The sequence below is a fragment of the Gopherus evgoodei genome, chromosome 2 (genome assembly GCF_007399415.2).
Source record: "Gopherus evgoodei ecotype Sinaloan lineage chromosome 2, rGopEvg1_v1.p, whole genome shotgun sequence".
Lineage (NCBI taxonomy): Eukaryota > Metazoa > Chordata > Testudines > Testudinidae > Gopherus > Gopherus evgoodei.
The window spans coordinates 275,120,512-275,136,585 of NC_044323.1; the positions used below are offsets into that span (position 1 = coordinate 275,120,512).

A 16,074-nucleotide genomic window follows, 5' to 3' on the forward strand; every position below is an offset into this window, starting at 1 on the left:
GTCCATTGATTATTTCCTCAACAATTTACTTTTCTACATCCAAACGTTTGCTAAATCTTTAATCTGACCAATGCACTGTTTGCATCTTTTACCTTCTTTACATATCTTTGTTGTAGAACTTTGTTATTCTAATTTAACTTTACTTTTAAACTGTTTCCCAAGGCTTTCACTTGGTTTATTGCTGTCTATATAGTTCATGATCGTTACTTTCTGATACCACTGTTTATTTTCTTCTCCAACTACCTTTGTAATTCTCCTCAATTCTTATCTTAAATCACTTGTATCCTCCTTACAATAATATTAATTACAGCAAAAGGCATTCGTTGCTGATTTTTTTATTTATATCTAAACTTAAAACTTATGGTTATATCCTGACTTTACTGGTAAATTAATCATATATATTTTTAGTCATTTAGGGCAGTGGCTCTCAATCTTTCCAGACTACTGGACCCCTTTCAGGAGTCTGATTTATCTTGCGTACCCCAAAGTTTCACCTCACTTAAAAATTACTTGCTTACAAAATCAGACATAAAAATACAAAAGTGTTACAGCACACTGTTACTGACAAATTGCTTACTTTCTCATTTTTACCATATATTTATAAAATAAATCAATTGGAATATAAATATTGGACTTACATTTTAGTATATAGAGCAGTATACAAAAGTCATTGTCTGTATGAAATTCTAGTTTGAAATGACTTTGCTAGTGCCTTTTTATGTAGCCTGTTGTAAAACTAGGCAAATATCTACATGAGTTGATGTACCCCCTGGAAGACTTCTGTGGACCTCCCAGGGGTAGTTGTATTCCTGGTTGAGAACCACTGATTTAGAGTCTGATCCAACTCCCACTGAAATCAGTGGGAGTCTTTCCATTGAGTTCTCTAGGTATTGAATCAAGCCTTTAATTTGTATTTTGTTGCAAAATATCTAGAATACTATGGCAGGTACTACTATAAATAAAATTCTTGCTATAGTAGGTGTTACTAGTGGCTGATGTACTTAAGGTTGAATTCCGATTTCCATTAGGGGACTTCACGGGGACTGGATTAGATGACCTCTGCAGTCCTATGATTATAGCCTCTTTCATTTGCTTATAATTTTCTCAAAACATGATTTTGTACTAAAATTTTCTATGCTTTTTCTCAACCCAAAGTGATATTTTTTAAAGTCTTAGCAGAGTAGGTTCTATCATTTTTAAAATGAACTTGATTGTAAGTACTTCTCCGTATGGTCTGACTAAAGATTTTACACTCAGATATACAAACCGTCGAAACTAGAAACCTATATTTGGTTTGGGCCTTAGGGAAACTTAAATAAATAAAAAAGCTCAAGATTAACAGAAATTGATTCAGTATTTTTTAAGTAATGCTTTCAAGTAATAGTACTTCACGTTTCCTGGCACCTTTGATCTGAAGATCTCAAACCACTTAAACAAGTAAGCTTCACAGCTCCCTCTTTCCCTTGGGTAGGTGACTGTTCACCAAATGGCTTTACTGATATACAAAGAGGTCAACCTTATGTAGAGAGGATCCATTTTCATTAGGTATGTTGTGAATGGTTGTTTATATTAACTTTGTCATAGTGCCTAAAGTTTGGTATAGGGCAGTTATTCAACAAATCTAAATAAACATATTACTTGCCAAAAGCCACATGGTGAATCAGTGGCAGAGCTGGGATTAGAAGTCAGGGTCCTGACACCCAGTCCTGGGTTCTGACCATTATAAATACACATTTAAAAAACAACCACATGCCCTCTACCAACCATGTCCACTACCTCTATGAATCAGAAATAGAGATTATGGGAACAAAAACACTATTTCAAATTGCTGTTTGTTTCCTATTTTGTAGAATGAGTTGCCAGATGGATTAAACAAGAAACGTCTACAAGCCTTACTGAAAGGATTTGGAGAATATCCAGCAAAATACAGGTGGGTGTGGGTGTGCACATGCATGCAGATTTAAAATCTCTTTTGCTGTACTGATTTATCACAGGGAATTTTCTTTTCTAAATCTACGTTTTACTTGCAGGATGTTTGTTTGGCGTGCCTTACTACAACTTCCTGAAAACTACTTAGCATTTAGTAGCCTAATGGATAAAGGTATCTATTCTGCATTTGTGCACCTAAAGGACGAATACCCCATGAAAAGTAGGAAACTGTTGAGAGTCTTACAAAGGTAAATTTATGTGAACGTGCATTGATGTTAAACCATCTGAGTGGGACCATATCTGTGGAAGGTGGGTTTATTTTGCAAAAATTAAGCCCCACATAAAGTAGTACCTTCTTATTACACCAAAGTCATTCTTATTTAGCAGTTTTCTGGTTGGTATGTTTTATGACATACATGCTTTCAGTTTATAAAATATTTCCTGTTACCTCTATGAGAGAGTTAATTGTTCCCTACTCTTCTGCCTAGTTGTTCATGGAATGCCACAGTGTTTCTTGCTATTCTTCAGTGCTGTTTAACTTCATAAATTTCAGATGCCTTATAACATTTTGTGCTGTGATAACCAAGCATGATTCTCTTCCTCTGTACAGATATTTTCTAAGTACTGTTCGTCTTTGTATACAGGACCTTATCTGCTTTAGCTCATTGGTCTGCTATTTTTGGTGAGACACCATACATTCCTCTGCTAGCCTTCCCATTTGTAAAATTATTTCAGAACAACCAGCTGATCTGCTTTGAAGTTGTTGCTACTGTAATAGGTAAGCAAGGATTTTTATCACATACGTAACTTATTTAGTTTCCCCAAATTTGCCTTGCTTGAAACAAAGTGGTGTGCATGAATTCTCTTATAGGTCACTGAGGAGTTCATTTACTGTTTTAAAATGTATAAAAGGCATCCACCAGGAAGTATGATAAAATGCAGCTGTTGCAAAAAATAAATAAATCATAGCTTACAAACAATTTAACTTCCTTATATTGACTTTTAATAGGCATCTTTATCAATTTATCTTATCAGTATCTTTTAAGTCTAATCAGTAAAAGAACACTTGTCCAATACAATTTTGTTGTCATGTTAATCCTTTAAATTCTGGCTTGAGACCTGGTGTGACAGTTTAAAATATTTATTGTACTAAGCTGGAGTTATCACTTGATTAGGACAGCTAGCATTTAGTAGCTTGGCTTCTGAAGAAAAATAGTAAATTTAAAGTATCTTGCACTGAAATTAGTCATTGCAGCTGCTGCAAAGTGCACACATAGCATAGAGTAACCTTTCATAAAAACCCATTTTGCAGAATACATAGTTTGGTTGCAAAATAAGTATCCAGATTTGGTCCTAACAGGTTAAAAATATTTTGATGCTCAGTGACCCAACCATAAAAGCACATTACAATGGGATTAAAAAGAACATCTTTGAATTAAGAATATAAGAGTGACCATACTGAGTCAGACCAATGGTCCATCTACCCCAGTATCCTTTATTCTGACAGTGGCTAGTGCCAGATGCTGCAGAGGGAACGAACAGAACATGCAATTTTGAGTGATCCATCCTCTGTCATCCAGTCCCAACTTCTGTCAGTTGGAGCTTTAGGAACCACCTGGGGCATGAGGTTGCATTCCTGACCATCTTGGCTAGTAGCCATTGATTGACCTGTCCTCCATGAAATTATCTAATTCTTTTTGTAACCATGTTAAACTTTTGGCCTTCACAACATTCCATGGCAGCGAGTTCCATAGGTTGACCATGTGTTGTGTGAAGAAGTAAATATATACATTGAATAACAGATATATGTGTAGTAGAGATATTATAAAACAAAACCTCTGTTTAGTGGGTCTGCAGATTATAGAACGTTGAATTTGTAAATAATGTAATGTAAGTATATGAATCAAAGTGGAAGGAACATCATTTGAAAAGTAAGATGATTTCAGTAGTGTGCCATCTCTCAGTGTCAGAGGGATTAAGCTACAAGTGGTTTGTTTTATTCCTTTTGTAGTTAATTGGTGTCAACACTGGTTTGAGTATTTTCCTAATCCTCCAGTCAATGTCCTTAGTATGGTGGAAAATATCTTGGCACATCATGACAAAGAATTGCTTCAACATTTAATAAACTACAATGTGACTTCACAGGTAAAACTCCAACGTAGCTTCACAGTTTATATATAACTGTACATAAATGGCAGTGTTCAAAGGCCTCATTTTAGTTTATACCTTTATTTGCTCATTAAATGAATTCAGAGTAAAATGTGTACTTACAGGAGTATAAAGAACATATGATCATTTGCCTGCAGCTTATCCTGTTGCATTACATCATGTGTCTCCTTACACATGCTTTTAGTAGGACTTAAAGTTGCCCTTTCTTGCAATCATATAGATTCAGAAATCTATCCGGGAAAATTATAAATCCATGTTTTATATAATTTTATCTTGGTTTTTAAAATAAACACAATTGTGGTGACTGAATTCAGTGAACAGATACAGTAACATAAAACAAATATTTAATTAAGCTAATATATACAGTTAATTTATATATTACTAATTATCTAGTCACTAAGAATGTAAATGAAAGAGAAGAAAGTAAGAATGAGAGAGGTAAGAAATATATTTATGTAACCACATCTAGTTCATCAGTTGCATATGGTGGGGACCTTATCTTTGTATGTTTTGGTATAGTTCCAATGTGCTGTGTATTTACAAATAGATAAAATCTCAACATCAGATAGGAAAGGTCCCCCTACACATTCAGATTTGTCTTCCTTTGTAATATTTCTATGATGGGAACTGAGAAGCTCTACTAATGGATTATTTTATTAATTTTCCCAATTAATTTAGCTATATGCCTGGCCTCTTCTAGAAACATTGTTCTCTGAGGTTCTAACAAGAGAAGAATGGCTGAAAGTGTTTGATAATATCTTTTCCAACCATCCTTCATACTTTCTCATGGTGGTTGCTGCCTATATCATATGTTCCAGAGCTCCTTTGCTTCACTGTAATCAAACAGAGGACTTTGAGGTAAACATCTTACTATGTAAGTTAGAGCCTTGCCTACCTATATTAGGTAGTTCAGAACAATATAGTGTATAATATTTATTTTTAGAGAGCTTAGAAAGAAAAGTTACAGTTGAATGTTAGTTATACTGTGCCAGTTTGACCAATGTCCTCTAGTATCTGATATATTCACTGTGGAATGAATAAAATATTAATCAATTTACTGCACTTGGTTGTGTGGACAAAGAGGAATATAAAGAAACTTAAGACCTTGCAGAAATTCTTTTGTTGCCTAGGAATATGTTTTTAAATATGGAAAATTCATTACGCATTAAACTATTCTTTGTTTCTGGTTCTCTTTCTGGACACAGGATTGACATCTGTATGTTAGGACAATATAAAGTGGTTCTGGCATTTTGATGCTTCGTTATTTTGCCTTCTAAAATGCAAGCACAGTGAGGCAGTCTTGGTTGACTTCCTCTCAACTAAAATGAAAATATTTTATTGTACCTCTGAAGTTATGGAGAGCATTGGGGGAAGAAAATCATTCTTTATATGGAAAAATCTCCATTTGCAAATATTAGGGCCTAATTTTGCAGACGCACATGTGAGTAATCGATTACTCATGTGGATAAAATTCTTCTCATGTGTATTGCAGAATTGAGGCCATAACTCATGAGCAGAGTTGAAAGCACTTCTTGTCCTTCTCTCACTCAGTATGGCAAAAAGATATATACATATAGGAGAGAGGGCAGACTAACATTCCTAGCATTTGGAGTAAAGGGAGTGAAGCAGAGGTAGTTCTTTCAGGATTTAGTGGTTTGGGTTAAGCCAGTTGAGCCATTATTTATTTATGTATTATATTAACTAGTGGTGCCAGGATGACAACATTTTCTTTTAATCAGCTTTTAGCATACAGAATTAACTAATATGTTTACATACCCATTGGGAAAGTATAGTGACTTGTTCAACTTTTTGTAGGATTTAAAATGAAATCTTTTTCTTATAGTATTTCTTCCATCATCGAAACAATCTGGATATTAATGTTGTGATTAAAGAAGCCTATCATCTTATGGAAGTTACCCCATCAGACATCCATCCACAACGTATGCTTGATGACTTCATACCACTTACAAAGAGCCAGTACCCAGTATTTAATAAATACCCCAAGTTTATTGTGGATTATCAGACTCAGGAGCGAGAGAGGATCAGACAGGATGAAATAGAATACTTACGAGAAAGGTATTCATGGGAAAATAGAAGGAAACCTTAAAATTAGGAGAGGGGGAAGATATCTATAGAATTTACTGGAAACTAGAGTGATGCTAAGGTTGCCAACTTTCTAATTGCACAAAACTGAACACCCTTCCCCTACCCCAAGTCCCCATCCCTACCCTCTCCCTTTTTCGAGACCCCTGTCCCTCGCCGACTCCATCTCTCTTCCCTCCGTCACTTGCTCTCTCCCACCCTCACTCATTTTCACAGGGCTGGGGCAGGGGGTTGGGATGCAGGATGAGGTAAGGACTCTGGGGTGGGGCCAGAAATGAGGTGTTGCATGGGGGGTGAAGGCTCTGGCTGGTGAGGGTGGGCTCTAGGGTTGGGCTTGGGATGAGGGGTTTGCGGTGCAGGAGGGGGCTCCAGGCTGGGGCTGAAGGGTTCGGAGTCCAGGAGGGGGCTCAGGGCTGGGGCATGAGGTTGGGCTGTGGGAGGGGGTGTGGGCTCTGGGAGGGAGTTTGGGTGTGGGCTAGTGCTCAGGGCTGGGGCAGGGGGTGAGGGGTGTGGGCTCCAGGTGGCACCTCAGGCAGCTCCTAGGAAGCAGCTGGCAAGTTCCTCTGGCTCCTTGGTGGAGGCATGGCCAGGCAGCTCTGCTTGTTGCCCCCGCCCTCCGGAGCTCCCATTGGCCACGGTTCCCAGAGCAGGAGCAACATGCGGAGGCCCCATGGCTGCCTAGGAGCTGGGGAGACATGCCGGCCGGTTCCAGGGAGCCATGCAGAGCTGGGCATGGAGCCTGCCAGCCCCATGCCAACTGAACTTTTAACAGCCCAGTCACCAGTGCTGACCGGAGCTACGAGGCTTCCTTTTTGACCAGGTGTTCCGGTAGAAAACTGGACACCTGACAACCCTAATGAAGACTAGAAAAAGGGAAATGTATGTGCTTGGGAAAGGACAGAATGGTTAGAGAAATAGATAAAAAAGTAGATTTACACCTTACCTTTTGATGGCTCTGCTTGGCCTGTTGGATTTTTTAGTTAAATGGATTAGCCAGCATTAATTGCTGAAGTAATGTTAAGCTTAAAATCAACCTGTTTGTTAGTTCTCTGAAAACACCTAGGTCAAAATTTTCAAACTTGAGTGCTAAAGTCAGGCACATAAATCCACATTAAGGTGGCAAAGTAAAAGTGATATGACTTCCAGAGATGCTGAGAATTCTCTGCTCTCCATTGAAATCAGCAGGAACTGTGGATTTTCAGCACCTGAAAATTAGGTCAGTTTCACTTAAGCATCTAAATAAGGCTTTTAGTGCCTGACTTCAGTCACCCAGGTTTGAAAATTTTGATTTTAGCAGATAAGCCATTTTATAGTTAAACTAATCTGAAATTCTCTTGCAAATAGAAGGCAGCTGCAAAATGTTGCTTCAGTAGCTACATGTCTTCAACAGCCTGAGAAGTGCTAGTATCTATTTCTGCACTTGAAGAGTACTATTCCTTTTACCATCTATGCAGCTGGAAGCTATATAAGCCAATCAGCTTCATCCTCTTGTCATAGTTCTCATTTTCTATTATAGATCTCTTTTTGCGCTATAGCCAATTTACTTTAGAAGACATGATCCAAACTACTTCATCGCTGGGCAATTTGAGCACAGACATAGATTTTATAATAATCTTAATACTTTTCCAATATATGACCAGCAGTTTTTACTACCTGAATAATTTCTTGAAATCTATTTTGGTTTCTATGGTAATATATAAAAAAAATTTATGCAGACAATTAGTTCACGAAATAGAAGCTAAAGCAGTACAGCGAAAAGTTGAAGATGAGGCCTGGTATCGGAAGCAAGAACTGCTTCGTGAGGCTGAAGAACAGAGGAGAAAAATTTTGCTGCAAGAAGAGGAAAAACTGGCAGATCAAAGACAGAGGTATTAGTAGAACCATGGCTACAGCACCCTGCTATTAAATATTTTATCACAAGTAGGGACAGAGATGGCCATAGGGTGACCAGATGTCCCGATTTTGGGGGCTTTTTCTTATATGGGCACCTATTACCCCACTCCCACCCCGATTTTTTACACTTGTGATCTGGTCACCCTAGATAGCCACCATTTTGTTCAAATTGTAATATGCGGAAGCAGTGCGGTCTAGTGGGTAGGGCATTGGTCTAGGAATCAGGAAATCGGGATTCTGTTCCTGGCTCTGATGTTGACCTGCTCTGTGACCGTGGGCAAGTCACATATGTCTCCAGTCTCACTTTTTCTCTTCCCAAACAGCTTACGTGCCTGCCTCTTTCACTATGTGTTTGTGCAGTGGAGCTTCAATGTCAGTTGTTGCCTTTAGCTGTGACTGTGATAGAAGTTATTTATATTAATGAGGGTGCATATTCTCAAATTTCTATTGGCGGTTTTTTAATTGGCTTTTTTTTTTTAATTGAGAGTTGTGAACTAAAGGGGTTAAGTGACTTTCCTTATCTACTAATGAATGAGGAGTACAATTCTGGTCAGGAGGTGGTGTAATATTATTGTGAATTTCTCTCAACAAACTAAAGTGCCTTTTTTTTTTAATTGACACTAATAGTGTAGAATTGATGGGACTTTTGTGGGAAATGGGGCCACTCTTTGGATTTAAATTTGTCTTATAACAGTGCAGTTTTCATTTCCAAAACAAAACTATTATGTCAAGAGTTAGAGAGAGTAGTTCATGACAGGTAATGGTTAACTATTATGGAACATCAAACTCTTCAGTGTCAGCCTTCCACCAGTAAAGGTTTATTCGTTCCTATTTTATTTTTGTTTTGAAGACTAACAGCTGTGAAAAGAGAGTTGAAAGTAAAGGAGCTGCAGCTATTGGATGCTGCAAGAAGGCGTTTCCTGAAACATCAGCAGGATCAGCGTCAAATGGAGCTAAAACGTCTGGATGATGAAATTGCAAGAAAGGTTTGTTTTCCTCATCTAAGCAATATTTCCTCCAATGTTTATTACGAGAAGTAAATAAGACAAAATTCATAACTTATGATAGCTAATGAAACCAATTGTAGCATGTTTTGTGAAACAAGATGTATTTAGCCAAAGTTGGGCAGTTGTCTGATTCATTTATATTTATATAGTTTAATTTGGCACCTGCTGCTGTCCACACAGTATACTTAAATTAGCAAAATTTCCTGAGAAAAGCCAGATTGATCCAAATATTGGCATTGCTGAAAAATGAAGTGAGCTGCCTAAGGTTCTGAACCTACTAACTGGAGTATTTTAAAATGTATGTGTGTGCAGGGAAAGGAAAGGAAAGATGGTGGTAAAGAAAAAACAACGTTTCCATTTTGGGGTTTTTATGTGTATATTTCTTTCCTTTAGGTGTCCATGAGAGAGCGAGAAACAGCTGCTACTGTGCAAGATGTAGAAGTGCGGCAAATGGAACTTGAATCCCAAAGACAGCTTTTTGAACAGGTACATGGCAATGAACTACGTACAGTCTCTTGGGTTATTTCTATATATTTTTTGTTAAATTTTTAAAACGTGCACAGAAAAAACAAATTATACATCTCAAATATATTAATCATTTGCTGCCTAATCTTAGCTATACTTGAAATACTGAATTATAGATGATATGAATGCTTAAAATATAAATGAAATATTTGTATTACATAACTTACAAACAAACAACATTTGTTTATAAAAATCCAACTAGTTATAGTATTGAAATAAGATAAAGAATAGAAGCAAAGTTCAGAGGAGGAGTATAGAGATGGAAGGAAGTGGATATAGAGGAAGGAGAGGCAAGTGGTGGGCTTCATGCATTTAACCAGATCATTCAGATACTTCCAGGAAAACATCTCATGTTTCTGAAAAATTTTTTTAGATATTTGTTACCGTATACAATTCTTTCCTTGGTGGCCAAGTTTACGATGTCTATGCTCCAGTCTTCAAATATTGGTGGTTTTTGGATTTCCATTTTTGTAGTACTAATCTTTAGGTAATTGTGAGCTTTTTAGATGTATTCAGCTTCCAATCAACATACGTTAGGTTTAGTTTGTAATACAATTTTATTTGATAGGAAAAAATTAACTGCAATTAAGTTCTTCCCAAAACATACAGGTATAGGAGCATTTTTAGAGCATATGGGTTAAGTGTGCATTTTTTTCACTTATTGCTACATGTTTTGAATAGTTGGAGTGGGGTCCAATGCATCTTCCATGTGATTTTTCTGCTGGATTAATCTTAAGTGGAGGTCCAAGGAACAATTCAGAGCACTGACTAAAATTTGTTTTCATTGGTTAGGAGAGAATAATTGGCCTAGTTCCTTCTCCCATCTCTTTTTTAGGGAATCTGTGTTTAATTCAAACTCGCAGGCCAAGTGTGCACATGATGTTGCCATAGGTCTTGGCAATCTGGATAATATCTGGAGAAATGAAAGCAGTTCAGGAGGGTCATGGGTGGCGCAGGCATCAGGGCCAAACAGATCAGAGATGGCATGTTTTAGTTGCATATATTGCCATTCCTTCTTAATCTCTAGCTTGAACCTTTCTTTTGATGTTGTAAAAGGGAGGAAGGTATCATTTACATTAAATTGACTGATGGTCAGAATCCCTTTCCTAATCCAGTCTGGAGTTGTGTGTACAGAGTTTTGTGTTACCCCAGATAGAGGCCCTAATATGTAGAAGGGGATGACTTTTTTAAATTTAGTGGACATAATATGCCAATTATTTTTGGCTGCCACAATAGTTTGGTAAATGCTCTTTAGGGAATTGGTAGTAATCTGAGGGCAGTGCATTGGAAAGGGGTAAAGGAGCAACAAATTCTACTTCCAGCCAGAGACAGCCCAGGGTTCTACACCAGGAGGGAATGAGCCACTATGCTGCTTGGCTAAAATTATTGTCTGGTAAAGTTCAAAGCTAGGAAATCTAAAACCACCTGTCTTGACAGGGAGCTGTAATCTATGTAGGAGATTCTGGGTTTGTTACCAACGTCCCACAAGAGGGACCTGACCATGGTGTTGATTTTGGTAAAATAAAAGGGAGGAATATGAAATTCAGAATAAAAATGATCTTGGGAAGAAGATTCATTTTGATTATTTATTTTTCCCGAATGTGAGAGACAGAGAGAGAGAGCGTGCCTGCCATCTGTTTAAACTGTTTGTTAACTGCATGATTAATGGGACTAGATTAACCTTGACTATGCTTTTAATTCCCTTAAGGAACAGGTACCAAGATATCTGAGGTTTGTCTGTTGCCCTCTAAAGCTTGGCGTACACTGGACTTTCGTCAGTAAAACTGTTGTCGTTCAGAGGAGTGAAAACACAAACACACACACCCCAAACGACAAAAGTTTTACCAACAAAAAGTGCCGGTGTAAACAATGCTTTGTCGGCGGAAATGCTCACCTGCCAACAAAGCTGACACTGCTCATTAGGAGTGGAAGTTTTTTGTCGGCGGCAGAGCTCTCTCCTGCTGACAAACAGCGGGCGACTATGCTGTGCACCTTTTAGCAGCATGGCTGTAGCAGCACAGCTGTGTCGCTAAAAGGTGCGTAGTGTAGACATAGCCTAAATCTCCCTATAGGAGGTCACTTCCAACTAGATCCAGTGAGATCTTCATTGCTTCTGATTTATCCCAATTTATCTTGTAGCCAGAGAATTTACCAAAATTGTCTATTGTTTGTGGAATATTTGGAAGAAACTTGTTTTGAATGATTGTTCCTTTGCAGTTCCCAAATTCCATTTGATTGCTTTGGTGAGATTGGGGAGAGGGGAGTGAGAGAGAGAAAAGCCTCTTTCTTTAATTAAAAATGTCAGTGGCACCTCAGGACTGCTGCTTTGTGCCATTTTTTTTTCTTCATGTACATACAAATGTAACTTCGTGAAGAGGATTACTGAGGAAAAAGTTACCATGAGTATAAATTAGTCTAAAAGTAATGCTGTTCCTCTTTGCAACTCCTGTGTTAGTCTACAATATCCTGATGTTTACTGAAGCAGTGCAGTGATACTCAGACCTCAGTGGTTCAGGAGCTAAATTAGTGATCAGTATTACCCAAAAGAGCCACAGTAGTGTGAATTCATTGTTGCATTTATTATAGTACTATATATTCGTATTTAAACAGTGTGACCGGGGAAATATTTAGTCATTATATAAATATAATTCTCACAGCAGAATGACTGGCCAAGTGTTATTTTATCAGTTACAGTTGGTTAATAGCATAGTAAAAGCATCCTGATTGGTTAATAATTTAGATCAGTTAATAATTAAATCACACAGTCCTCTCAATATCATGTGTGGCAAAAAGCCACAGGAGATACATTAAAGAGCCACTTGCATTCTCAGGCCTCAGTCTGTGTATAAAATTGTCAGTAGTATTACTAAAAAAAAAAAAAGGGGATGGGTAAATTTTTATGGAAAAGGAATATTTTTCTTTCAAAATGTCTTCATTAGTACTGTTCATAAAGCAGTTTCTATTCTGTAATCCTGCTATAAAAATCAGAAAAGGACTCTTCTGGGTTTTAAAATATTTATTGCTTAAAGATAGAAAGTCAGTTTCACATGACAAGTGGCTTTCCACCTGTTGAAAAATGCTGCTGCTAGCGGGTGGCTTTAGAAATGCCAATTTTAGTTACAAAGATTGAGACAGGTTTTCAAAAGCCACCTATGCCCATCTTGAACCCATGTGAAGCCCAACTTGCGTGCACATAAGTGGTCTTCTGAAAAATCTGACCAGTTATTTTCAAATGCACCTCCACATCACTTGTATGTGATAAGAAATACTTCTTGTCATGAAATTTCAAAATCTGTGCTGAGCGCAATGGGGTTAACTGTCTTTAAGGGTTCACTTATTAAATATACTGTCAGCTGCAGTGTGCATGTTTGTGGCCACGCAACACAAGCCAGTCTAAACCTATTTATACTCAGTATCTGTAAAGTCAGCAGCTTAAGGAATTAGTCTTATAATGATCAGGACCTGCAGGATAAGGGGGTAGTGCTTATTTAACTAACTGGTCCGTTTTAGAAAAGGATACTGAGAGTCAGGATTTCTAGCTATGCTACTGACTTGTATGGCCTTTAGCAAATCATTTAATTTCTCTGTGCCCTAGTTTACCATCGGGATAGTGGGTATGATGATATCTCTGTATCTCGCATTGGTGCTGTGAAACTTAATTCAAATTTGAAGTATTTTGAGATCCTTGGATAAAAGGTGCTATAGATGTACAACATGTTTACAATGGGCCTGGTTCATCACAATAGTATTCAGCTTTACTTTGGGGTAATTCCATTGAAGTCCATTGAATGGAGTTATGTCAGCATAAACTGTAGAATCACCGGTGACTTGGGGCAGTGTATATGTTAATATAGAGTGGATAAAGCAGTATGGGGGAGGGAGATATTCACGGTTGGTTATGAAATGTATTAGGGTGGGGTGTATTTGATATCCCTGAACATGTTCATTTCTGCAGTGAAGTTTTTAATATGAAAAAGCCATAATTATCTTTAATGTATAGTATTAGCTTCATTATTATATTTTTATGCACAACGGTTTTTACAGCAACTTGTCAAAAATCAAGAGACAGTGACACAGGAAGTAAAAGGGGAGATAGATGCCAGTCGAAGAAGGGCTGATCTTGAAGAACATCTAGTTCAGAGGTTGATAGAAATTGATCGGGATGAGGACCGTAAAGCACAGGTGGTAAGAAAATGGATTTAACTTGTATATTTGGAAGGAATGCCTCTTCCTGCAAACAAGCATGAAAATCTTTCAAAGAAAAGGAATTTAATTTTTCGTGACAACTATACTTACTATATTTTGACCTTATGCAAAGAATCCCACTTTAAATGCTGTTCAGACAGTTGGAGTATATTGAAGTCCTGCTAGGTGCTGCTTGAGTGAAAGCTCTCCTTTGTCTTCCCCAGAGACTGGAAGATATACAAGAATTAGCATGACTCTTTTAGTAGATACTGCCGGTTCCCAGTTTATCTTTCTGTCAAGAATGTTGGATCTCAAGGCCACAAACATCTGGGTTTTGGTTCTTTGTGGACACAAGTGATGCTCTCTAAAGACTTGGTGGGAATCAGCAGGCAATTTAACTGTAGACCAGGGGTGGCCAACCAGTGACTCTGGTGCCACATGCGGCTCTTCAGAAGTTAATATGCGGCTCCTTGTATAAGCACCGACTCCAGGGCTGGAGCTATAGGCGCCAATTTTCCAATGTGCCGGGGGTGCTCACTGCTCAACCCCTAGCTCTGCCACAGGCCCTGCCCTCACGCCACTCCTTCCTGCCCCCTCCCCTGAGCCTGCCTTTCCCTCGCTCCTCCCTCTCCTCTTCCCCCCCAGCCTCCTGCATGCCATGAAACAGCTGATAGGGAGGTGTGGGGAGGGAGGGCTGCCAGTGAGTGGAAGGTGCTGGGAGTGGGGAGGTGGGGGGTGGGAACTGATGGGGGGCTGCTGGCGTATTACTGTGGCTCTTTGGCAATGTACATTGGTAAATTCTGACTCCTTCTCAGGCTCAGGTTGGCCACCACTGCTATAGCCATTGACTTCCAAATTACAGCACTCAACAAATGCATCCAGCTAGGCATTATGAACTTGTTTGGGTTTTCAAGCTCAGAACTCTTAGCAGCACAGTTGAAAGACAGTTGAAGCTTACCCACTGTCCCAGTGCTTAGCAACTGTCTCTATAGTTTGTCCAGAAATAATCATATACGTTTGAACTTTTAAAATCTGCCTTCAATTTTGTGGGTGCAGTTAACTGTGGGTAGGAATGGTAGTAGTATGTAGGTGTCTGATTTAATTGTACTTGCAAATCAGGTAAATATTTCAATGTTAGCAAAATGGCACCCCTAAAATATTAAACGTTCAGTTAAGCCTTCTTTAAAATATGCCCCATGTATAAATAAGAAGATAGCAGAGGTGAGAGATAAGCAAAGGGAGAGTCTTGTAAAGAAACAATTTGCTGTAGGGTATAAAGGGGAGCTTCTACTCCAGCGATAATTCTCTGGCACCTATTGTTGGTAAAGATCTTTAACAATGGCAGTGAAATAAATTTAAGTTTGAATGGAGAACGTTGTTATTTATCTGTAGTTGGATACAGTGCTAAAGTTAAAGTAAGTGCATTTCGCTGATCACTTTTTCTTAGCTGGCTGAAGAAAGTTTAGCAAAAGCTGATCAGAAGTGCGTCGACACAGACTGGAGAATCCAAGCCTTGTATAAACAAAGATGTGATGATCTGGACCGCGAGTCACATTATGAAGAGATAGCTAAACTTCTTCATGACAACAGAGTAAAAGAAGCAGAGTTGCTGAAAGCAATGAAGGCAGAGGAGGATAAAAGGGTAACATGTTTTTGCATTTCTGGGGAGATGACGTGCAAAAGACAAAAGCATGTGGCTGTGGCATGGTGCAGAATGGAAAGTCAAAAGGTTTTTATCAAAAATGTGTCCCCCAAAATTTGTTTTTTTATCTTAATGTCTTTTCCCTGATTTTGCTGGTCAACTAACAGTGTATAGCTAGACTCAACGTTTTTCCTAGTCTAGACCCAGAATAATATCTTTTACCTCCCTTTAGCTGCCTCAAGAGGACCCTGGTGAGCATCAGCAAAAGCTCTTCTCAAAAGTAGAAAACATTAACTCAGTGTCTTACAGCCATTTTTTTTGTTAATTAATGATGGTATGTAATTTGAAATCATTCAAACAGCTTTCTGTGAAGCTTGCTTTTTGCACGTTGCACTTTTATTGAAAGTGTACTGAAATGTGTCTGTTGTATAGTGGGAAGAAGTTACAGAGAAAAGAGCTCAGCTGGAAGCAGAGCAGCTAGCTGTTGCTGCTTTGGACGCACGGAGGAAGCAGTTCTTAGAAGATGAAATGAACGATGCAATAGAACTGGCTGAAAAGCTACAAAGTGAAGATGGCTATTTTGGTGAGCATACAATATAGTACTTCCATCTACAGTGTACA

At 38.3% G+C, this 16,074-nt stretch overlaps 1 protein-coding gene across 4 annotated transcripts in view; it reads left to right on the forward strand.

The window, feature by feature from the left end:
• The window catches only part of TBC1D31 (TBC1 domain family member 31), a 42,373-nt gene that overhangs the window by 16,629 nt on the left and 9,670 nt on the right, over positions 1-16,074 (forward strand). For all 4 annotated transcript variants that reach the window (XM_030553772.1, XM_030553771.1, XM_030553773.1 and 1 more), the window contains 12 exons: positions 1,851-1,930; positions 2,031-2,177; positions 2,574-2,707; positions 3,941-4,074; positions 4,777-4,956; positions 5,942-6,174; positions 7,917-8,069; positions 8,945-9,080; positions 9,495-9,587; positions 13,671-13,811; positions 15,259-15,453; positions 15,886-16,036. In XM_030553772.1, the coding sequence (XP_030409632.1) occupies positions 1,851-1,930; positions 2,031-2,177; positions 2,574-2,707; positions 3,941-4,074; positions 4,777-4,956; positions 5,942-6,174; positions 7,917-8,069; positions 8,945-9,080; positions 9,495-9,587; positions 13,671-13,811; positions 15,259-15,453; positions 15,886-16,036 (1,777 nt within the window). The remainder of the gene's footprint in view (positions 1-1,850; positions 1,931-2,030; positions 2,178-2,573; positions 2,708-3,940; positions 4,075-4,776; positions 4,957-5,941; positions 6,175-7,916; positions 8,070-8,944; positions 9,081-9,494; positions 9,588-13,670; positions 13,812-15,258; positions 15,454-15,885; positions 16,037-16,074) is intronic.